Source organism: Euleptes europaea, chromosome 9, assembly GCF_029931775.1.
Source record: "Euleptes europaea isolate rEulEur1 chromosome 9, rEulEur1.hap1, whole genome shotgun sequence".
Taxonomy (NCBI): Eukaryota; Metazoa; Chordata; class Lepidosauria; order Squamata; family Sphaerodactylidae; genus Euleptes; species Euleptes europaea.
Genome location: NC_079320.1, coordinates 58,600,982 through 58,625,940, shown reverse-complemented (window position 1 = coordinate 58,625,940; position 24,959 = coordinate 58,600,982). Strand labels below are relative to the sequence as shown.

The window sequence follows — 24,959 nt, the reverse complement described above, 5'->3', positions numbered from 1 at the left end:
TGTGGCTGCTGTTGAACACTAAAAAGCAGCAGGGTCTAGATCAGTCATTCAAGTCATGTGAAGTTGCTGCCAGACGAATTTGCTGCCCTGATGAATCCTCCCTCAAAGGCCAAAACAGTCCTGGAAATGCCCCCCCCCCACTTTTTACTGAGAGAAACCAAGTTTTGAAGGCTAGAAATACTGTTCCGGTTTCCTAGCAACAATTACTGAGGAATTTGTTTGTTAAAGCTTTTATATTTTTCTGCATACCTGGGGCTTTTCTCAGGTCTGTAGAAAGACCTGTCTTGTCTGTTCATGGCTCCAATCTCTAGATTTAAGTATCCACAGTTTTGTCCATGTTGAGAATTAGGTATATTCATGATGATTAACAGTGTCATGTGTGACAAATAGTGTGACACCCCTTCTTCACTTACACAGAGTCCTTACCACCCGCCAAAACCTCTCTTTTACAGGTTTAGGGTTACAAGGTCAGGTTGTCACATGTTGCTACCCTTCTTTTAAAATCTAGAGAGAGTCATGACCATTTCACACCTCAGGTCCTTTCTCTCTCACTCACAAAGACATCAGCAGACAGGGTAGCCCAGCCCGCTTTAATAACAGAGCCTCACTCAACACTTCACTGAGCTATTGGTGATTGGGGCTCATACACTGTTCAATTCACATGCTGCCACCATTTATTCATTTCCAAGCACACACACACACACAAACACACACACAAGAGCTTCACTGGTGTATGTGCGATTCTTTCCTTTACAAGATCTATTTACATTATTTATAGTTCGCCTTTCTCACAGGGACTCAAAGTGGATTACACATAGTGAGTCAGTACAATCAACAAAATAGGACATTCAATAACCAATGCATTGCAGAAGTTCGGAACCACCTGAAAAAATTGAAGAATAGAATAACTATTCACATGACACATTAAGCTGTACAGAAATTACATAAATAGAATCCTACTTAAAATAAGCTATACACGACAACAGTATATACCAGGGTCCCTAATCATTTACCCAAGCACGTTTGTAAAACCATTTTGTACAGTGCAACCCAATTACCTGTGCAGAAACGCCCTCTGGAACAGTTCAATTTTTCATAGTTTGCGGAAAGCTAGGAGAGTGGGAGCTTTCTTGACCTCCTCGGGCGAACCATTCCACAAGGTGGGAACCTCAATGGCGAATGCATGAGTACAGGCAGTTCTTGATGTTGCCTACCTGCAGAAGCTCTTGCTGACCTGAGCAAAGTTGTCATGGTGAAACAGGGGGAGAAGTGGTCCTGGACATAAGCGGGGCCAAGGCCATGAATTGCTTTGTAAGCCAGTACTTTAAATTGAGCCTGGTAACAGGTGGACAGCCAATGGAATGTTCGCAGAACGTGAGTAATATGCATGCTCTGTCTAACTCCAGTTAATAGCTATGTCGTGGCATTTTGGATTAGTTGGAGTTGCCAAGTTGATTTTGAGGGGAGACCACTGTACACTACATTACAGTAGTCTAGTCTCGATGTGGCATGGATCCAGGTGGGCAAGTCAGCTGTATCAAGCTAAGGGGCCATCTTGCGGGCCAGGCTGATTTGGAAGAAAGCCTTTTTTGCACCTGAACAAACTTGCTTCTCCAGTAATAAAGCTATATCCGGTATGACCCCAAGGCTTTAACTGAGTCAGCAAGGGTCAGTTAAACTCTATCAAAAGTGATGAGAACAATGTCCTTCAAGATATCCTCTTGCTGAGACACACAGCCCTCAGGGTTAAACAAACAAGGAGTTAACTTTTATTTATGGTATTAACATAACACTGAAGAAAATAAGGTAGATGTTAACACCGTTTCATTTGAACCGTTTCCTTATTCCAGCATTTGGGAATCTTTCGATAGAAACAGACTTTTCTTTCCATTTAGTCTTCAGAAGAAGAGAAGGAGAAGAAGAGTTGGTTTTTATATGCCGATTTTCTCTACCTTCTTAAGGAGAATCAAACCGGCTTACAATTTCCTTCCCTCCTTCTTCCTTCCCTCCTTCTTCCCACAACAGATGCCTTGTGAGATAGGTGAGGCTGAGAGAGCTCTAAAAGAACTGTGGCTAGCCCAAGGTCGCCCAGCTGGCTTCCTGTGTAGGAGTGGGGAAACCAACCCGGTTCACCAGATCAGAGTTCACCGCTGATGCGGAACGCTCTTCACCTCAGCTTCACCCAGTCAGACATACTCTTTACCCGCTCTCACTCTGCAACTGCCAACTCCTAACTGCCCTCTAACTCCTTGTGCCTCTTGCTAACATTCCATCAGCTCTCATTGGTCGCTCTTAGGGAGAGGTGGAACCTAACCTATCTGTCACAAATGCGCAGAGGTCCTGCCCCTTTCTCTCAGTCACCAATGCCCTAAATGCCTATTTGGTGTGTACTCTACCAGCCTCATGAGCACCGTGGCGCAGAGTGGTAAGCTGCAGTACTGCAGTCCAAGCTCTGCTCACGACCTGAGTTCGATCCTGATGGAAGTCGGTTTCAGGTAGCCGGCTCAAGGTCGACTCAGCCTTCCACCCTTCCGACTCAGCCTTCCGGTCAAATGAGTACCCAGCTTGCTTGGGGGTAAAGGGAAGATGACTGGGGAAGGCGCTGGCAAACCACCCCGTAAACAAAGTCTGCCTTGGAAACGTCGGGATGTGATGTCACCCCATGGGTCAGTAATGACCCGGTGCTTGCACAGGAGACCTTTACCTTTATACCAGTCTCAGAGTCTGACTTTTGTGGGAAAGGAAAGCAGGGTAGCATAGTGAATGCTTTGGGAAGAGACTGCGGCTGTCTCAAGGCTAGGTTTCTGAGGGAAATTGTCTAAAAATTTGTAGTTTCTAAGGAGAGCTCTCATTTACATTGCAAGAGTCCTGAGTATGAGGGAAGGCCAACATTCACTTCAAGAATGCAAGCTCAGCTGTTAACTGTTCTGTGTAATTATGAGTTATTTTTTTCTTTGCTATCAAGTCACAGCAGACTTATGGCGACCACTCAGGGTTTTCCAGGCAAGAGATGTTCGGAGGTGGTTTGCCATTGTCTGCCTCTGGATCACACCCCTGGTATTCCTTGAAGGTCTCCCATCCAAATACTAGCCAGGGTAGACCCTACTTAGTTTCTGAGAGCTGACAAGATCGGGCTAGCCTGGGCTATCCAAGTCATGGCCAAGAGTCAATGTCTGATACTTAATGTGCCCAGCAAACATTGTGTTATCTGTAAATATTTTTAAGCCTCATTACTGAACGTCCTTATTTCTACCATCCCTGACAATGAATAAAAGTTATTATTTTTATCTTGCTTCCCTGATGTCTTATATGTATGTACTGAATTTTGAAGGTCTTCAGTAGAAGGTTGGGGAAGAGACCGCAGTCTTTATGGAGAGGGACTGTGGCTCAGTGGTAGAGCATCTGTTTGGCATGCAGAAGGTCCCAGGTTCAATCACCGGCATCTCCAGTTAAAGGGACTAGGCAAGTAGGTGATGTGAAAGACCCCAGCCTGAGACCCTGGAGAGCTGTTGCCGGTCTGAGTAGACAATATTGACTTTCATGGACCAAGGGTCTGATTCAGTAGAAGGCAGCTTCATGCGTTCATGTGTTCAGTCATACTACATAGCATGCTACCTCCGTTTAAATGCCTTTTAAAACCTTGAACTTCACACCACCCTACTGCCAAAACTCTTATTGTTGATTGCCAGTTTCCTAACTTTAACTCCCAATGCTATCTTTAAGGCTAACATTTACACTTTTTTAACCTAATAGACAGTTCTGTGGAAATCTATGGGACTTGCTTTCAAGTAAAGTGGTTAAGAATAGGTTGTAAGGTTGTTAATCATTAGTCTGATAAATGAGGGAAAGTGAGGGCAGAGCTCAATTTCTACATAAGAATAATAAGACAGATTGGTTTAACTGGTGTGTTTAACTACAGACAATTTAAAGTTTTAAAGAAAGAAAATCATGGCTATTTAAATCTTTTCATGCCGCAGCTGACATTTATAGCAGCTGAATAAGATTAATCATTTTGCTCTCCAAATGAATCATGTTGAGTAGCTAATATTTAAAAAGTAATAAACTTTGGATTCACATTAATTAAACACTGAAGTTCTGATTAATGTTTTAGGTTTCTGCAGTCCCATAAAATGACAGCCTCATATTCCAGTATTATTATTATTATTTTGTAGCAAGGTAGTTGAACTTTGCTGGTCTTACAGAAGATCTTTGGTCAGCCACTGCATGCTTCCTTTAAAAAAATTATTATAAGAAAATCCAAAGAAAAATCAATGGAATTTACATGTCCAAGCATATAATTTATTTTGGATACTAGAGCCACTGAATTTACACACGTGGAAGCAGAACGTACTTTTTACACGTTTTTTTCAGTACTATAATATATTTCGACAAAAACTAAACAGTTCTAGTAGAAAAGGGCAAGAGTCCAGTAGCACCTTAAAGACTAACAAAAATATTTTCTGGTAGGGTATGAGGTTTCGTGAGCCACAGTTCACTTCTTCAGGTGAAGTGAGTTGTGGCTCACGAAAGCTCATACCCTACCAGAAAATATTTTTGTTAGTCTTTAAGGTGCTACTGGACTCTTGCCCTTTTCTACTACTGCAGACAGACTAACACGGCTACCCACTGTAAACAGTTCTAAGAACTGAAACCAACCTAAGACATCAAGTAATAATTTTAGAGTCCAAAACTTCCCTCTACCAAGTATAATCTAAATAACATTATTTAATTAGGGCTTTTGTTTGACCTAGAGACAAAAAGTATGGCAGCTCTTTATGTACTAACTTTGTATTTCATTATGTGTGTGTGAATAGCTATGACATAACAAAATTGTTTTACAGATTTTAATTTTACAAATTATCTATTACACTTACTTGCTAAGAGTCTGCAACCTGGTAATTCAGTACACTATATTTTACACAGTATACAAAATGCATTTTTTTCTGAACAGAAAATAAGATAGTGAGGTTTATATTAAATCCCAGAATGATTTATACTTTTATTACTGTTAAAATGTTTTCTATGACCTTGGACAAAATAAATATCCTTGCAAGATAATGCAAAGAAATTCTCTTTAATTCATGATGAGTCACTATCCAGGAATGCATAACAAGCCAGGGGAATCTGAATTTTATCAAACCTACAGGTAGCAATCACAGCTGCTAGAACAGCAAGCATTACAGAAAGCCAATAGGCCATACCAAATGCTTTTAAAAGACCAACCAGTAAACCATATGTCGCTGTAGAAAACATTCTAGGAATTGGCATTTCAGTCCTTCAGCTGCCCCAATTCCTGATATACTGGCTGTCTAGAGACTGCTGAAATAATGCACTTCTATCAAGAACACAACTCAACAGCATAACTCAATAAGCAACAAAATAAAAACATTCTGCTATATTAGTCTAATAACTTTAATTGTTTCTTCTGGTATTACTAATAAAATGTAATTAATTAATAAAGGACTCAAAATACACATTTAGCCTTAATTAAGGCAATCAGATATTACACTAACACAAATTACTGATTAAACTGCAATTTAACTTAACGCCTGAACACTAAATTGGTTGGTAAGAGGGCCAAAAACCAGGATTTTTTAAAAACAGGGTTATATCCTGGTTTGTGATTTCTCGTTTGTAGAAACCTTGTTCCAAACGCAGGAATCCCAGCATAACCCTATCTTATTCAGTGACAAAATTGCAGGATGGCAAATAATCTTACTGCTACTGTTGCAGTCAGTTCTCACTGGAACTAAATGGGATTTCCAAGCAGACTTTGGGTCATTTTGATTGTTTGCTACACTAACAGCCCATTCCTGGGGGTGGATGGTGGGTTGTTAGGAGGTGGCCAGAGGCAGCACAGCCACGCCGCCTCCACGGCAGGATCCAGCCCCTCTGTCAAAGCCAGAATGCTGCCCTTACTGGCATCGCCCCGTGGAACCACTCCATAGTGTTCCACAGGCCGATGCCACCTAAAAAGGTGGCGTAACTCGCAGTAAAGGCAAAGGCGGTGTTCCCAGCCCAAAAGGGGTTAGGAGCTCTGTCCCCAAGAATGCCTCCCAGCGCAGGGAAATATGCTGGGAGAAAGCAGGCAGAAGGCTGCGCTGGCGGCCAAGCCTCATGCAGCGGCATGGTGTCCTGGCACCGGCATGTGTGCCACCTGAGATGGCGCAGGGTCACGCCGGCTCCTATGGAGCTTTGCCCCCCCCTCAGGAATGGGCTGTAATTGTAGTTGGTTCAATAAATCGGTTTAAACAAATGGCGATTCATGATGACTACTGAAGGCAGATTACAACACAGGAAGAGGGCATTTGTTTACTTTTTCCAAACAGTGGTATCCTAGTTTGCTTTCAAAGTTTTCTTCCTCTAAAAAACAACAACAAGCAACTCATGGTACACTGAACGTTGCTATTAAAGAAATAGTCAAAGGTTGTGAGGGTTAAAGCAGTCTGACTCTTGGTTCTTGTTGAATTCTCAATAAGATTTAGAAAAGTTATGAAGACATTAATAATCTTATGCAATTAATCAAGGCAATACTTCTAATATTTCTGATATTTTGAAGGACAAAATATATTGTATGCTGCTAATTCTGCAGTTCCTATTAGAGCGGAAACTGGTTGCAATCCTTTTGACATTCTGACCAACTTGCATCTTGATTACAAAATGGTTATAATCTACTGGGAGCTGCTATATTCATAAACCTCCTAAAGTGGTCAATACAATACTGCAGCTAGTTCTGAACCACAGTAAGTAATCCAAAAGTACTCTGGGTATCTGTATCAACCCTAATCAATGTGTAAAACTGTATTCTAAAAGGATTGGTATACCTTGGAAAGTGACAGTTCTAGATTTTTACATACTTTTTATTCAAACACCACTGCAATATAATTTTGAAACTGTTCAGTATTTAAGTCTAAAGTATTTAAGGGAACTTGCTTCTGTATGGTAATCCTAAAGAAACCAGGTGTGTTTCCAATGGACTGCTATCCCTTTAATTCAGTTGTTAGAGAGGCTGCTGTAGGATATAGTATCAATGACAATACCATTTACATTGGCAGCATTTGCTCATCCATATTCACATACAGACTTCATTTCACACCGGTCACCAACCTCACTTTCAGCATTGCAAGCAACAAGATTACTGAACCAATGTGCCCCATGTACTTTGCATGGCACTCTTGAGCCAAGGGTGGAACAGCTACTTGCTTTTTCAAGAAACAAAGCTGACCCTACTTTCTGCAGTTCTGGTCTAGGGTACAAATACCGAGTTAAGAAGAAGGTAGAAATTTGTCATCTGTGTCAACCTTAGGAAATGACAACACCTCTGAAACATGGTTAACATGGACAAGAGGTGATGAAAAAATCACGACAGTGACACTATGGCAGCAAGATTCTTTATTCTAAGTAATCATGACTGTTCAAAATAATGGACATCCATTATTTTATCACAGTAGGGTGGCTATGTTCATCTGTTGCAGCAAAAGAAAAGAGTCTTGTAAGCACCTTAAAAATGAATTTTTGTAGCATATACAGAATTTTCACACCTTTTAAAAGTAGAACTCATTTGATACACAAGCGCCTGCAGCTCTAAAATACAGCTGTATATAGTATCCACAGAATACTATATATATAGTGGTGCAAACCACCCTGAACTCCAGTCGTGCCACAGATGGAAGTAAATGGCCCCCACCCTTCTTCGCAGTCTCTGCACTCTCATCCTAGCACCTGGACACCTGCTGGCAGGACAACAATCTGGCCACAAGAAGAGAAAGTAAAACCACCACCACGGTAACAATTGAGGAAAAGAGTAAGCTGGCCACAGTGGAGGGGTAGTGGTTTTCCTCTCTTTTCTCCACAGCAGCAGACAGTTCTCTGGGTAACTTGGCAATCTCACTTTCCCATTCAACTTGCTGCCTCAGGTTGAGGAAAGGATAGGAAGGCAGAGAGGGAAGCCCTCCCCTTACCCAGATAACCAAAGTTCAGCAGTGATGGGGAGAGATAACTCTACATGTGCAAAGGTACTTGGGCGATTAAAAATAGTTTTATGTTTAATATAAACAGCTATATTTTATACTAGTGTATATGTGTGTTTGGTAGGGATGCAAACTGATAGCTGACACCCAGCAGGGGATGGGGGAGCCGGAACATGGGGAGTACTGCTGTCATGTGTGGCACTATGTTACTTTCAGGGGAAACCTGGAAGTGACATCATGTTGCTCTATGATTTGCTGGAGACTCTATGGTTTTCAGTTTTCACTTCCAGTTTCCCCTGGAAGTGATGTCACATTGTGTGTGACAATAGCAATTAAAAAAAAAAGAATTCTCCTGCTGCCCAAAGGAATGGTGGCAGGAAGTGGGGGGGGGCACTGGAAAGTCTCCTACCACAGTGACACCTAGGAACCCTAGTGTTTGATGGGGTGGAACACAGGGCATACAGGAGTTTTGTGGCTCCTTTGGTTGATGGTAACTGCAAATGTAATGTTCACAAGCCATGAATTGAATACCACAGACTTAGACATTCAGCTAAAGGACCGTCAAGTAAGATAGCCTTTCAAATCATCCACAGATGTTACTAGCCCACAAAAATGTGAATTTGTCCTTATTTTAGTTGCCATCAACCTCTCCAAGTATCAAAGGGGTTATAGAAGTTGTCAAGCTTAGTAATTAATCACAGATGAGTGGTTCTTCAGCAACCTGAACTAAATATATCATAATTAAAATGCATTTGTTTATCCTGAACCGAAGACCTCAATAATCGAATTTTGACAAATTTCATGGGGAACAGAATTCCATAAGAGAGAAACAGTTGCATAGAGCTTGTCTGTTGAGACTGCCTGTATTTATGTTAGGACACTGCATATTATGAGTCAGTGGAAGAAAACAGCAACCTTGTTTCCTTGCAACAGCCCCACAACAATGTGGGAAACCATGCCAAGTTCTGCAGTTGTCTTAACACCTGTGTGGCCTGGCGAAGGACCAAGATGGAAGCTTCAGAAGCATGTAGATGACTAGTTCTGACCCCCAAAATAACCACTCTGCAAATGTTCCCAAGTATGCCTCTCACCTTGACAGACAGCAAAACAATCATTCTCAGCTGACCACAGACATTGAATCAACATCTCCTTTGAACAGCCCCCAGTGCTGTGAAGCCAATTAAGTGATTAGTATGATAAGCAAAATATACCATTCCTTTATCATTTTTAAAAGCCTGATATGAAGGCATGGACCTCCCAGAATATGAATGACACATGCTCACTTAAAAAAATATATATAATAATGCTGACTGCATTAGAACATTATGCCTACCTTGCCTGTTATACTCATCTGACTCCCTGTGGACCAAGTCTTTTACCCGGTTTCCATAAAGCAATCTGGACGAATCATGATCAAAAGCTTTCAAGGTTTCACTTGAGCTGTAGGATTTCTGTGTAGGCACTCTGCACTCTTCGTTTTCTGCTGAAGAATTTGTGTAACGCCGTTCCTTGTCTCTTCTGCTCTTTGTCAGGGAGCAATAAGGTCTGCGTTCTTTCACATCCATGCTTCATTCCTTCTGTATGCGCATCAGGCCAGGTTACTTGGAAGTCTCCTCTACATTCAATTTAAGTCCACCTGTAAGAGGATTTAGAAGATTATACAATATGTATTTATATACTTATATAGCACCACATACGCTCATACACATTGGCAGCACCACATATGCTCGTATGCATTGGCAGCTATGTAATTACTAGAAAGTAAAAAAGGTAAAGGTAAAGGTCCCCTGTGCAAGCACCAGGTCATTCCTGACCCATGGGGTGATGTCATATCCCGACGTTTTCTAGGCAGACTTTGTTTATGGGGTGGTTTGCCAGTGCCTTCCCCAGTCATCTTCCCTTTACCCCCAGCAAGCTGGGTACTCATTTCACTGACCTCGGAAGGATGGAAGGCTGAGTCAACCTTGAGCCGGCTACCTGAAACCGACTTCCGTGAGGATCGAAATCAGGTCGTGAGCAGAGCTTTTGACTGCAGTACTGCAGCTTACCACTCTGCGCCACGAGACTTTTTACTAGAAAGTAAAAGCTTTCGTCAAATAACATAATGCTGACTTTTGGATACAACTGATCTATATTTGGCAGCGAGACCAAACTAGGGCATTAATTCAGCATTACAACCAGTAGATCAGTGGAGAAATCCCTGTCGACGACAGAATTATAGAACACACTACTAAAGGTACAATTTACCAAGCAGAGCTAATTTGCCCCTCCCCAGTTCAAGTCAGCAAGCACCCATGAGGAAAAGTTATATAGCATCTGTTCCTGGTGGACCCCAATTTCAGCTTATAAAATTATTTAAGGGGTCTTATTAAAAAACTAGGAACATGCTTTTACATTTCTGGTTGCAGCCACGTTTTCTTTGCCTGCTCCAAAGTCTGCAAGAATATATTTGGATTAACTCCTTCTCATTTCTGATGTTCACATTTAACAGAGTGCAGGAAAAGTGAATTTTGACACACTGACCTATGAGCTAAGAGAATCACATTATCTAGTGTTAATGTACAATTTTGGGCAAAGCTTCACGTAACAGAACTGGTGTGACTCCCAACAATCCAGCCAATTAGCATAACAACTTCTGCTTGCATATAATTCCACATGAGTATCAGAGTCTCATGTAGCTTTAGGACTGGACAAATATGTTTTTTGCACTGAGGTTTTAGAAACATAACTTTATGACCATTGTGGAAAGAGGGATTTTCCCCCCTTTTCCTCTTGTAATAGTAGGCCATATGATGAGCCAGTGAAACTGAGTGGCAGTAAATGACAAAAGGAAGTAATGTACAGAATTTACTACCAGAAGGATGTATGTGGTGATAGGCCCCACTTAGATAGTTTAAAAAAAGGATTATACAAACTCACAGAACATTCATAGACCACTGACTTCAAAGCATTATAGCAAAATGGAACTTTCATATTCAGAAGACAGTATGCTTCCCATTACATATTCTGGCTAGAAATAACAAAGAGCGGTCATATCATTCACACCGGGCTTGTGACCACTCAGAGGTATCTGGCTGATCATATCAAAATGCTGGACTAGATACAACTTAATCTGATCTAGCAGTGGTCAAGGATTCCTTGCTCCAATAAAGTCTGTTGTGGTTTAGAAAACATTGCTTAGATAAGAAATAAAAAGGTAAACATCTGCACTGGTGACAAAAATCAGAAATAATTTCTAGATTCTTCATCAACTGGATATTTAATGTTATATCCAATGGAACTTGCACGCGTTCCATTAAAATTTCATATTTTGAGGATTTGAATGCTTGTTTGAAGCAAGTAATTTTAAATGCAATAATATTTTTAAAACCAGTTATTATCATTGCCAATTTTTAAATTTTATCATGGCTATGTGATTTGCTGAAATGTCAAAGGTCTCCAGATTGTAAAACCAATAAATTTTAACCAAGAGAAAACTGGTGTTTTGGCACTGGTGTGGAGGAGAATAACTTTTTGTGTGTGCCAATTCCACCCTCATACTGCAGAACTCCACTTCAACCTCTTATGCTCTGAACATCAGAGTTAGAAGTTTATGGGGAGGAAAGTAGCGAGAACGTCCTGTACCACAATAATCTTTCAGCACACTACATTGTAAGCCCAGTATATACTTACCAATGTAACAGTGCAAAGTGATTACATAATTACAATGTTTCTTAATGGTCAGAAAGCAAATGATACAGTTTTTAAAATTAAAATACTATTTATAAGCAGCTTTGCCATTTTTTCCTCTAATGCAAACCACCCTCAAGATCTGAGGACTGAAATGCCTGATTTTAGCTCACTGCTGTTATATGTCATTTTCGCTTTGTCTTAGGGAGGCAGAACATAATGAGAGCTCTTTCCTCAGTGCTTCTTTCAGTTTAAGGTATTTGAAATGTGCTACTTAATTATTGTACAAAGCTAAGCCATGCAAGTTGCTACTTCTTTTGCAAAAGAATATTACAATGAAATACAGAGTACATCAGTAAGCAGTATCAAGTTCTGCTTTCTTGTCTAACAAAAGAAAAAACAACACAAAGGTTCTTTTAGATCTATTCACCTACCACTATTTAACATATTTAACTTGTTTAACTTAAAGTACCTCCCTAAACTGAGTCACAGCATGTATTTAATTTATACTCATATTTAAATTCGAAGTTCTAAAAAGGGTAGGCCTTTAATCATCACGCCTTATCAATTTTAGAGTACAGAAAGCTAAGTTGCATCTTTTGCAATGTGAATATCAGGTTTCTACATATGCATGGAATACATGTGTTCAATACAGAAACTGTCCCTTTAAAGGAACTTCTGTCTGTATATTTAAAAAAAAAAAGATAATTCCAGACCTGCCAGAGATAAAAAGGTTTTCTTCATGGCCTTTTCCACATGTGTGTCCCCCCCATCAGATCTGCCCCCATACTGCTTCAGTTTATCTTGATAGCCACACACATTTTTTGTGTCGTCTTTTTCCTAGTACATAATGGTTCTATGGGTTTTCTTTGTCCCAACCACTCTCACTAACCACCAGCCCACTTTTCACTGACTGGACTGTATCATCCCTCCACCACAGTGGTTTCATTTTTTTTAAGGCCCTAAAATATTGACATAACACTGCAGTGTTGTAATGATAGCTTAAGCAGAGTCTCTGAATCCCCAGCTTTCATTTTTTAAAAGTATGTCTCTAGCCCTTTACTTCACAAAGGTTTAAGGAAAAAGGCATATCTACACAAGGGAGGGGGATAGAGACTTAAGTTTAAAAAAATGAAAGCTGGGAATTCAGAGAACCTGCTTAAACTAGCATTCCAACATTACAGTGTTACACCAATATTTTAGGGCCTTTTTAAAATAAGTGACGGGGTCCTGTGATGCTACTGATAACGACCACACACCCCTTTGAAAATACTCATTGTTTAAGCCACATGCGGAAGAAAATAAACTGACTTCACAACTGTATAAATGCACAGGGAGGTGTGCAGAATAACCCTGTACAAACTGATTCCAATGCTTGTGGATCAACTCCCAAGAAAATCAGGAGTAACTCCAGCGTACAGAAAGGTCAATGACAGAGGATATGGAGCTTTTGTTCAAATATCATTGCGCAGATAGTGACAAAAAAGCATTGCCAATGTGTACCCTAAGAGTATTACCATTAGTACCATTATGTGACTCTCATGAACAAAAGGTGTACACAAAGTTGATTTATAATTTGGTTATTACTTTCTTTTGCATGTATTATCAGAGAAAGCCACATTAACAATGTCTACATCTCTACATTAAATCTGATGTTCATATCCCAGAGTCAGCAGTTTGAAGACTGCAATTAATAAGCATATTTGTGATACATATAATGTTCTTACATATAACGTAGACATTTTCATTGTAAACTATGCCAAAATATAATATTAATTATTGAGGGTGTGAAGAGTTTATTATTTTTTAAGTGTTCAAGGTTCTGTAGCATTTTTTACAGTTCTTTATATGATACTTTAAGTTTTTTAAACAATAGTATTACTGTGTATAGCTTAAAAACCATAATGATTTAATCTCCACTGCAGTGGTCGTGACTACTGATCCTCGCACATTAAGTCAATGAATTCAATATACTTCAAAGGCAGTTTTCTGGGTTATCTCTTGCCTCTCCAGGCTAAAAATGAGAAGGTTAGAAGTTACCAGCTGTTTAATAGAACTGCATTATTTGAAAACTTTGGCAGTGATTATAAATTTATCAAAAACAAGAAGATGCAAAAGAAACTGTGCATGCTTTAGTTATATATATATAAAAGAACTATTTATTTCCTGAAATGCTGTCTTTCAGAAACACCAAATTCCTGAGACAGGAGACTTGAGGGAAATACAGAATTATACCTGTACTAATTGTATCTATAATTGTTGTGCTGCAGAATAAATGAAGTGCTGCGGTCTGTTTATACTATTTATGAGGGCTGGGGATTCTTTGTTAAACCCTGTACACACTTCCATTTTCCCAGGCAGCTAGGAGCTGGCGAAAATCTTGGATAAAAGGGATTTGCTTTACATACAAGAAAGGCCAGAGTATGGCAGCAAGCTCTGAAGCTGCTGAGCTACCTTTGTTGCCATGGCAAAACCCAAATGACAAAGACTTCTTAGCGAGTGCTTCCTCAGGCAATTCATACCAAGGAATAAGCTATTGCTAAGGTTGGGAGCAGAAGTGCACAGGGTGCTTCTTTTCACTTGCCATTAGGATTACTAACCTCAAGGTGGGTTCTGCTGGAATTACAACTGATCTCCACACTCCAGAGGTCAGTTCCCTGAGAGGAAATGGTGGCTTCAAAAGGATGACTCGGTGGCATCACTTCCCTCCCTAAGGTTTTCCCTCCCCAGGCACAAACACCCCAATTTCGCCAAATTTCCCAATTTGAAGTTTCCATGCTGCTTTTGAAAGCTTCAGATAGGAAAAAAGTGGTGTTCTTCTTTGCTTCCACTTGTATTTGTGGGTGAATGAGAAAATGTGTGCAAACTGTAGATGTGACTACAAAAGAAAGTGTACACATGCTATGTTAAATTTAAACTACTATTTGTTTACTATTCTCAACATTTTAGAAGGCCAGTGGCAATTTATGGGTAAAGTGCAGCCAACCAAGTGCCTCTGTGTGTGTGTGTGAAGTGCCGTCAAGTCGCAGCCTACTTATGGTGACCCCTTCTTGGGGTTTTCATGGCAAGAGACTAACAGAGGTGGTTTGCCAGTGCCTTCCTCTGCACGGCAACCCTGGACTTCCTTGGTGGTCTCCCATCCAAATACTAACCAGGGCTGACCCTGCTTAGCTTCTGAGATCTGACGAGATCAGACTAGCCTGGGCCATCCAGGTCAGGGCTAAGTGCCTCTAATAACTTCTAAATTTCACATGGACATTTATAATGGTGAATGGCAAAACTGGTAACTGTATAAATAACAACAAAAGCCTTGCAGTACAAGCGTTTCTAAAAGGAAACTGACCTAGCCATAAAAGCTTTTTCACTTTATATTTTAAGTGTTATTCTGATCCAATGTTTTTCTTTCATTCGCCTACAAAACACTATTGTTACCAGGGACCCCTTTCCTAGATGTGTGCTGTCTGCCCCAACTCCTTCTTGGCTAAATTCACTTTGGCAGCCATTTTAGGAGCTAGCAATGCCATACTTTGCAGAAGATGAGGCTAAGGGTCTTCTCAACGAGTGGCCAAAACTTTGGGTGGGAGAATGATTAACCAATGGGACAACACACTCTGATTCGTCTACCCAGCTCAGCAGACTGCTCTACCCAGCTAAGCAGACCGAGCTGCTCCTCTCTGTTCACGCCTTTTCTCATGAAAAACTATCCTTTCCCCTCCTTTAAATCTCTCTCTCATTTCTCCTCACGGCCATTCCCTTGTTCAATAGTCTTACTCAGCCAGAGAAATGGCTCTCTTTCAGTTGCTCTCCTCTCATGCAACTCTTCATATGCATGTTCTTCTGAACACAACAGCTTGCTGAACACAACCTTATCACATGAACACATGAAGCTGCCTTATACTGAATCAGACTCTTGGTCCATCACAGTCAGTATTGTCCACTCAGACCAGCAGCGGCTCTCCAGGGTCTCAGGCAGAAGTCAATTCCTGTACCCCAATATTTCCCTCAATAAATACTAAACCTTGCTTTGGAAAAGATCTGGTTGTCCCATGGTTACTGGAAGCCTATTAGTGGCACTTTGAATTTGCTTGCCCACTATCCAAGTAAATATCCCTAAATCACATGTTCGGTTCTTCCTATGTGTCAGTTTTCCAAGATAGTCAGACTGATGAGGCAAAAGGGTTCCTCCTGATGCTGAGCTTAATTCCCCAAATTGGTTGCAGTTCTGGGTGAGTATCCCGAATCCAAGTTACAGAGTCCACACATTATCTAAGGATACACATGAAAGGGAGCATATAAGGTAACACTACTTATGACTGAATCTCTATCTCCTGTGAAAATACTAACACATTAAGAAAGGAGCTAAGGTATGCAAAGCCTCAGAAAAGTCCATACTTTTTGCTACCTTCAAAAAAGCCCATGAAAGTCAACTTTTGTTTTCTATGGTTCTTGATCCCAGCAACTGAGTTTCCTTCCTCATACCAACTTGCATTGGCACATAGACAGGGACTTGTCTGCCTATTTGTGTGTCCTTACAATACAAATATTGTTGGTTTTTGGAATTGTTTTTGTACTGGTGATATTGTTATCCACCTTGAATCTCATTTATCTGGGAAAAAGATGGGCATACAAGTGTTTTACATAAACAAGTAGTGCACAATGCAGCTAAGGGTCAAGTAGAAGCAGGCATGCATGCATGTCTCCAGTTCCATGTGGAATTGCAGATGCCACAAATGCATTCAACAACTGAAGTTGTAATGTCTAGGACATATTTTCATAGGGCACAAAAAAGCTTAGATTTAATTCCCTCAGTGGGGTTTGGGGAGGGGAGGAACCTCAATGCCATAGAGTCCAATTGCCAAAGCAGCCATTTTCTCCCGGTGAACTGATCTCTATCGGCTGGAGGTCAGTTGAAATAGCAGGAGATCTCCTGCTAGTATCTGGCAGTTGGCAACCCTAATGGTAACTTCCCTTACAGCCACCTTGAGCAGGACTTTGGAGAGGTGGAATATAAATTCCCTAAACAAACTAACTGTTCAAATTATACTCATTGTTAAGAGCAACATATAGACACTTCTCATATTCACTTGTAATGTTTAAGTCAAATGAAAGCAGAATTGGTTAAGCAGATCAATACAGCAGAAAAAGTTTTTAAAATGTTCATGCTTGTTGTGACTACAACAACAGGTTAATAAGTACTGACACACTAGTCTATTGGATTTTTCAGCTCATAACTTATTTTACGAGCATTTGTCATCTGAACTTTTAAAGGATGCTTAAGATTTCCAGCATACTAAACCAAAATTTATGGCACAATCTTATGCAGAGTTACTCCAGAGGTAACTTCAGCAACTTTATTGGGCCTTAATTAATGGCTAAATAAAAAAGGGCTACAGAATCTTCAGCCTAGTCTATCTTCAGCTCTATGTACTAAAACAGAAATTAAAGTGTACAAGAAGAAAGAGAAGTAAAATAATGGGTTTAATTTGTTGATTTTTGAAACAAAACATTATGTATAGATTCCATAGGACTGTGGATGTTTATTGTAGTACATATTTTAATTGTTATGATGTAAATTAGGCTTTAGGGTCATGTTATAGAGTGTTAACTGAAACATCCCGCTAGGGCTTTAGCATGCCTGCAGGCCTTTTAAACTGCTAAGGAAAATTGCTGCACTCACTTTCGAACAGTAGTTCCTCCCCAAAATCCCCTCAAGGATTATTACAAACTGCCAACATGATGCCAGTTTCTTCTAATGCATGTAAACGCTCTCAATATCCACGTTATACTTCATATATAATTCTTCCTAGTTAGAGCAGCTGTAGAAGAATAAAACTAGTGGTTCCAACTGGTAAAAAAAGAATTAATTTTGGAACGCAACTAACAACAGTTTACAAGGTTGATCCTTAAAAAAGGTAAACCACACAAACCCAGAGAACAGCAAATTTTAAAAGCTAGAGTCATATAATAGAAGCCCCGTGGTGCAGAGTGGTAAGCTGCAGTACTGCAGTCAAAGCTCTGCTCATGACCTGAGTTCGATCCCAATGGAAGTTGGTTTCAGGAAGCCGGCTCAAGGTTGACTCAGCCTTCCATCCTTCCGAGGTCGGTAAAATGAGTACCCAGCTTGCTGGGGGTAAAGGGAAGATGACTGGGGAAGGCACTGGCAAACCACCCCATAAACAAAGTCTGCCTCGTAAACGCTGGGATGTGACATCACCCCATGGGTCAGGAATGACCCGGTGCTTGCACAGGGGACCTTTACCTTTAGAGTCATATAAAGAAAATACAAATATGCATTAGTGACTATGGGTTGTATCCGAAGACTCTTGTACTGACTTTGCAGATTTCTAGTGCAGTAAGAGATTCTTTTGCCCGGGGCAGGGCTGCTGGTAGCAGAACAGAGTCAATGGGATAGATTCACAGTGATCATAGGCAATAGTTTTCAATAGAGGTTGGATTCTCAAACTTGGGAGGCAGGAAGGAGAATTGGTACAGAAGGCTTTAAAATGTGCTGTGTGTAGGAGTTAGCAGTTCTTTTCATACCTTTTTAGCACGTGATGGGTTTTAAAGGTAGAAATACCAAACCATCATCTCTTTTCAAACATTATAACAATTAATCACACTTTGTGTTTACTCCTAGTGGTTGACATTAATGAATTAACTTTATTCCCCTCCCCCAAAAAGATTCTTGATTTCGGGGTTAATAAACTAACAGCCCATTCCTGAGCTTGGGGGCCAAATGGGCGTAGGAGGCGTCGCGACCTCTACACTGGCATCCGTGCCACTTGCACCATCTAAACTGGCATGGATGCCAGCGTTAGAGCACTTATACCGGCCCCCCTGGACTGCCGCAGCAGTGCGACCCTCGACTGCTGGCTCAGCCTCTTGCTGGTGTCCCAGGAGGAGTTCTGGGGGTCAAAGCTGCTGGTAGGCAACTTCCTAACCCCTTTCAGCCTGGGAACCCCCCCCCAAGCAAGAATGGTGTTTCGCCACCTTTTCATTGGTGCAGCATTGCTGTTTCCAATGGGGCCCCTTTTCCCCCCTGCTGCAGAAGCAAAACCGCTTTGCAGGTGAAGTGGTGCCACCACGGCCACGCCATCCCCGGCCACTACAGCTCTCAGGAATGGGCTGTAAAGACACAAAGAGCTCTGATTCCAATTTTTTCAATTTATCTGAAAATACCATTGCCAAGTAAAAACATCCAGTGTGGTATAATGGTATTAGAGTGTCAGACTAGGATCTGGGAGATCCAGGTTTGAATCCCTACTACACCATGGAAACTTGCTGGGTGATCTTGGGCCGGATATACACATTCAGCCTAACATACCTCACAAGGTTTTCTGAGAATAAAATGGAGGACAGAAAAACCATGTAAGCCGCTTCAGGTATCCATTGGGAAGAAAGGCAGAGTATAAACGAAGTAAATAAATCAATTCACCCCTATCAATTTTACACTTTTTAATGGAGAACAAAGAAAAATAAAATTGTGAATGTAAATCTTTGTTTATGCACATCTCATACTATGAAGATATGGCGCACTGCATTTTGGATATGTAATACAGATATAAAAATAAATATTACAACTAATTACAAATGCCAAAAAACAGATTCATGGCAAGATTGAGAAATTGTTTAAAATCAAAGAATGATTGCAAAATAAGGATCAGTTATTGCTAAAAAGAAATAGGGACCCTTCATTTTCATTCTAGATATGCCTTTTAACACATTTAATGCAAATACTAGAAAACATTTGTAAAGGAAACCAATCATAGAACAACACAACCGTCCTAAACTGAATTACAGCTTTTAAAATCCACTGGGGTTTGTGGGATTAGAAGATTGTAATGGTTTAGGATTGCACTGCCAATTGCTTATTTGCAAATTTATATACAAGAAATTTTATTCTGATGTTTTCTAACTAGTCAATTTCTTTTCTCTGCTTCTGCTTACTTGGCTAATAATCTGTAAATCCACTAACAAGTTTATAATTTTAAAAGCCTAAGAGAAGCAGCACAGCGAATGTACACTCACTAACTAGCTGAAAATGAACACTGTGGGTTTCAAAATGGACGGCCAAATAAGAGATCAAGACGGCTTGTATCTTCCTGTTAAAATAAGTTCCTATTAAAAATACAACTGAACTATGTACTATAGTGTCTGGTAATCAAAAGTGTTCCATTCCAACTCTCTACAAACACACACATGAAAATACCTTTGCAACAGTTAATTATTTAAGTAATCTTAAATCAGAAGAGCTCCAGGAATACAAGGATACATGGCATTTCACTGTCCGTTTTGAAAGGAAAATATAGCATTGGGTACTGTTGGACTTTTAAGATTACTCCCTGATAATATTATCAAATGTTAACTAATATTCACACAGAATGGCATTTTCAATTTGGGGTCCACAGGTGGGGTTGCAAACCTCCAGGTACTAGCTGGAGATCTCTTGATATTACAACTGATCTCTAGCCGATAGAGATCCGTTCACCTGGAGAAAATAGCCTCTTTGGCAATTGGACTTTATGGCATTGAAGTCCCTCCCCTCCCCAAACCCCGCCCTCCTCAGGCTCCATCCCAAAAACCTCCCACCGGTGGCGAAGAGGGACCTGGCAAACCCTATCCACAGGTCAAGTCTGACCATCTCACCAGACTGAGAGGAGGGGATTCTGCTCAACCTTTGGGTGCTGTCTGCCACAGCAGAAAGCGGTAGGGCAGAAATGCCTGGGAAGGCAGCTGAAGCAGTCACTGCGGCCTCTGACCCCCTAAAGAACCCTGGATCTCATGGAAATCTGCATGGGGCACCCACAGATTGCTGCATGTACTTTGGAAAGGGCTGACTGAGGAAGACCCACTCTCCCTCCCATCCAGACAAGCATCAGCTGGAGACAGAGGAGGAAGAGGAAATTAGCCTCTACCTTCTATTTCTGAGAGAAATGGGCTGTTCTGTGTGTATCAGGCAACTGTGAGGGGCATAGTGACAGCTTGGAAATCTGCAAATAAAATTGAAATTAAAAAAGGAAGGCGTCCTAAAGTTGCTAGGCTGACACAAACCATTTCTAAAAGTTCTTTTGGACCAGCAACAGAAAGCTAATTTCACATGTAGGAAAGGGGAAACAAAATCAACCCAATAAATGCTATATGTGCTGTAAAATGAAAAGTCTAAATACAAATTGTAGTTTATGAAAAAAATTAAGAACCAGCCATTCCCACAAAAATGACAGAATTCATATAACTAATCATCCATAAAACCTATTACAAATAAACACTCAGAAAAATTCACAACACATAGGAAAGTGATGGAATTTCCACATCAGTGACTGATAAAGTGAGATATGTCAGAAATCAACTGAGCTGGAAAAATGACACTCTGAAGAGGTGCTTAAGATGATCTGTGACTATGGTCTACCATTAGTCAAACTGATGACTCTTAATACATGGATATTTCAGGTCATCATATCTAGAATCTTAATATCAGTATTCTGTCTCCTGGTACAAGAATATGAAGTATGATTCTGATGCTGGCACTCTGAATTAAAAAAAAAAAAAAACCAACAAAAAATCCTGTCAGACAAGCCCTTTATAAGCCAAAACTTGAGAACGCCTCCAAACTTATCAGCTACCCTAACATTTTAGAATTAATCAAATTCAAACTAGCACATGATCGATTTCTTTATAACTAATTTCAAGTTGCCCCGACCTGGATGGCCCAGGCTAGCCTGATGTATTTGGATGGGAGACCACCAAGGAAGTCCAGGGTTGCTGTGCAGAGGAAGGCACTGGCAAACCACCTCTGTTAGTCTCTTGCCATGAAAACCCCAAAAAGGGGTCACCATAAGTCGGCTGCGACTTGACGGCATTTACACACACACAGTTTCAAGTTAGTGGCACTCTATTTTACTTTTTGCTGCTAAATAAAGGCCAGAGCTAAAGCCAATTGTGTAAGCCTATGCTGTGAATGTGAAGTGGCCCAGGAAGACAGTGGTTCAAAGCCCCTCTTAGCAACAAACTTTACTGGGTAACCCTTGGACCATTATAAAATGAAGACAGGAAGAAGACTGCAACTTTGTTCTTCTTCCTGATATCTGAAGAATAAAGAAATATGGTTCTGCCCCACAATCTGAAGTAGCACAAGTCCACAATAGTTTTACCTAGCTAGTTTACTGATGAGCTTAGTAATACTTTAATCTGATTGCTCTCTATCTCTCTATCCAGTACTGCTCATACAGCTAAAGCCTTGAGCAGAAAATAAAGGAATAAAAATGTCAGTCTTAGTGTTATTCTTTTGGTGTTTAATTATTGCCCCTATAAATTTTGCCACAGACAGAGTCATTTGTCTGATGGTAGCCCTGTTATGTGCGCCCTCGTACTTCCAGATGCCTTGTTGGACATTTCCATATTTTTAAATAAATGAGTAATTAAGCTGGCTCTCAGTTCACTAAATACAGCACACTCCATGATCATACGTTCAATAGTTTCAGCTTTGTTACATGAGCCTCTTTGTCATGTGATTTCTCAATGATTCTATAATGCCAAGCAGGTTAAGATTGGGAGGTCTTGGAAAAGGGCTACTGTTGGCTTACACACCTCACATGAGGCCACAGGATACCAGTGTGTGTCAGTTTGTGCCTGCGTCACATGAACTGAAGGCTTCTAGCTTGTGGTGGCGGCAGCTCTCATCACCTCTCACATGGCAACCCATCATGAGGCAAGTCCCATCTTACTTGGGGCCAGAGTAACCACGTCAGGGGCAGCCTCACCAGGCCATTAGCCCACTAGAACTTTCTCCAGTGGCCTTAGTGGTCAATTCATCCCTGGTAGCAAAAGAAGAGGCAGCTTGGTGGTGATAGAATTGTATATATGTACTTTTTCAGAAACTTAAAGTATTGGTTCATTAAGAAAACGGGGGTTTTTAACAAAAAAAAAATTCCTATGGAAATAATACTCAAATATTTGCTCACTGAACTGTGAATTCTGCAGGGATGGCAAAATTGCCTAATCTCGCCTCTGTTGTCCTGGTTCCCTGGATTCACTAGCCACTCTAGTCATGTTAGTGTCTTAATGGTGAACTTTCTACTTGAAGAATCCCACCAACTCACACACAGTAGCAAAGTTTTGTTATATCGCTACCAGACAATGAAGATAGTTGTTGCTATGTGAAACAGCTCGCTAACTGTACTACTGTACGATTGTGTACTATTGTGGTTCTTTTTTTTATTGTTATGCTGGTCAATGACTATATTTAATAAATCTATCTATTCAGATATTTGTAAAAAGAAAGATTCAAACAGACATTAATATTAGGATTTAAAACCAGAAATGCAAGCAAATCCAAATTTATCTAGTAAATATATCAGCATGTTCTCCACACAGTTCAGTACATACAATCAGTAGATTTTCTTTTCTTTTTTTGTCAAACTTGTTTCCCTGAATTGTTCCACTTCAAAAAATTATGAAACCACTTGTCAAAAGCTTCAATAATGAACAATCACACAAACCCACAATAATGAATGCTAAGCACATTGTCAAGTTAGTCAGCCCAGAGGCGGATCTACTGTGAAGCGAATGAAGCTTAAGCTTCAGGGCCCCTAATCCCAGAGGGGGCCCCTGAAGCAACTTTTTTAATGTGAATTTCTCAACAAAATCGATGGAGTTTTTTAGCGATAGAATCATAAGCCAATGGGCTGAAGTACTTAATACTGACTTTAGAATATGCTCGAATACCCATTTCATATTGCCTGAAAATGTCCCTGTAATTGGTCAAATTTCAAAATTTTGTCAGGGGCTTGCAGCACTCGAACTCCCAGCTGTAAGGGCTCACTGAGCTCACCAGAATCTATTCATAGCCTACATTTTGGCAGCTGGATCCTTGAATCCTTTGTTGATGCACAGCTTAATAGTTCTCTAGTTTTATTCCATCACTGTATGGCCCATTTTCAAGGACTCCATCCCACCACTCTGTTCTCCACCATTTGGGCCTCAAGGACCTTGCAAGGGAAGCAAGGCCCTTTGGACCTTGCTGGATGTTGCCCTGTTGTTGCTGGTTACGAAGGGGCCCCCATAACAGTTCAAGCTTTAGGGCCCCAAAAATGTAGGTCCGCCACTGAGTCAGCCTATGCCGCAACTCTTCCTTATGTAGAGCTGTAGTTTTGAGAATTAGTCTGTAAAGCAATCCTCTCTCTCAAAGACTGTGATTTAAACTACTGAAAAAGATTCCTTTGGAAGTTATAGCCTGTAACAGGTTAGGACTCTCTGAGGCAGTAGAAGAACAACATGTAGAAACAGATAATTTGACATGATGTTGCAGGATTATTTGACAATAGTCTGTGGGGATTGTAAGGGAGTTATTGAAGAGGTTTTGATTGCCAGGTTATTGTGGAGGGTTTTGTGTGTGTGTGTGTGTGTGTGTGAAGAACAGAAATGAATTCGGACTTCAAATTTTAACAAGCAAGATTTGTCTAAGAAGGAAACCACCATCTCTTAAAGGAGAGAGAGAGAAGCCCATTTGAGTACTGGCAGTGAAATGACTCATATCATTGAAAGAGTATCATACCTGTAGGCATTAAAGGAATATGTGGGAAGAAATGCAAGTTGGTACAGTGGTGAAGGAGACTGATATTGAAATGCTATAGTGTAAACAAAGGAAATGAAATAATACCAAGCAGCAATTACAGGTCATTGCAGAGGAATAAGAATGCAGAAAAGAACAAAATGACAAAAAGCTGCAACTAAACTAGGAAATAATAATAAAGATAAAAATGAAGCCAAGCTAGAGCAAGGCTTTTAGCTACATTTGGAACTAGAAAACACTTATACCTTGGCAAATTCTGAAAAGGCTCTCTTAGAAAAATTCGCAGCCAGAGGGTGAAGTGATAGCCTCAAGCACAGATGGCTTTAAAAGGGGATTTAAAGGAGAATTAGACAGATTCATGGATTATAGACCTATCATTGGCTACTAGCCATGGTGACCAAAAAGAACCTCCACATTCAAAGGAAGTAAACTTCTGAATACCTGTACAAGGAGGCAACACCACTGGAAGGACTTGGCCTCTATGCCCTGTTGTTGTTCCTCTGGAGTAACTGATTGGCCACTGTGTGAGACAGGATGCTGGACTAGGTAGCCCACTGATCTGACCCAGCAATGCTCTTTTTATATTTTATTTTGCTACAACAGACTACCATGGCTTCCCCTCTGGACTCAGATTTACCACAGGCCAACTACAGCCGCCAAAAGAATTCTTTTAAATTGTTTTTAAAGTTTTCTGCATTTATTAATAAAATACATTCCTGTATGTTTCTGTACACCTCTTGAGAGCATTCTGG

At 40.5% G+C, this 24,959-nt stretch overlaps 1 protein-coding gene across 8 annotated transcripts in view; it reads right to left on the bottom strand.

Annotated features, from left to right (window-relative positions):
- TENM3 (teneurin transmembrane protein 3) overlaps positions 1-24,959 on the bottom strand; it is a 469,013-nt gene that overhangs the window by 412,785 nt on the left and 31,269 nt on the right. For all 8 annotated transcript variants that reach the window (XM_056855868.1, XM_056855869.1, XM_056855871.1 and 5 more), the window contains exon 2: positions 9,304-9,606. In XM_056855868.1, the coding sequence (XP_056711846.1) occupies positions 9,304-9,535 (232 nt within the window). In that variant the 5' untranslated portion in view covers positions 9,536-9,606. The remainder of the gene's footprint in view (positions 1-9,303; positions 9,607-24,959) is intronic.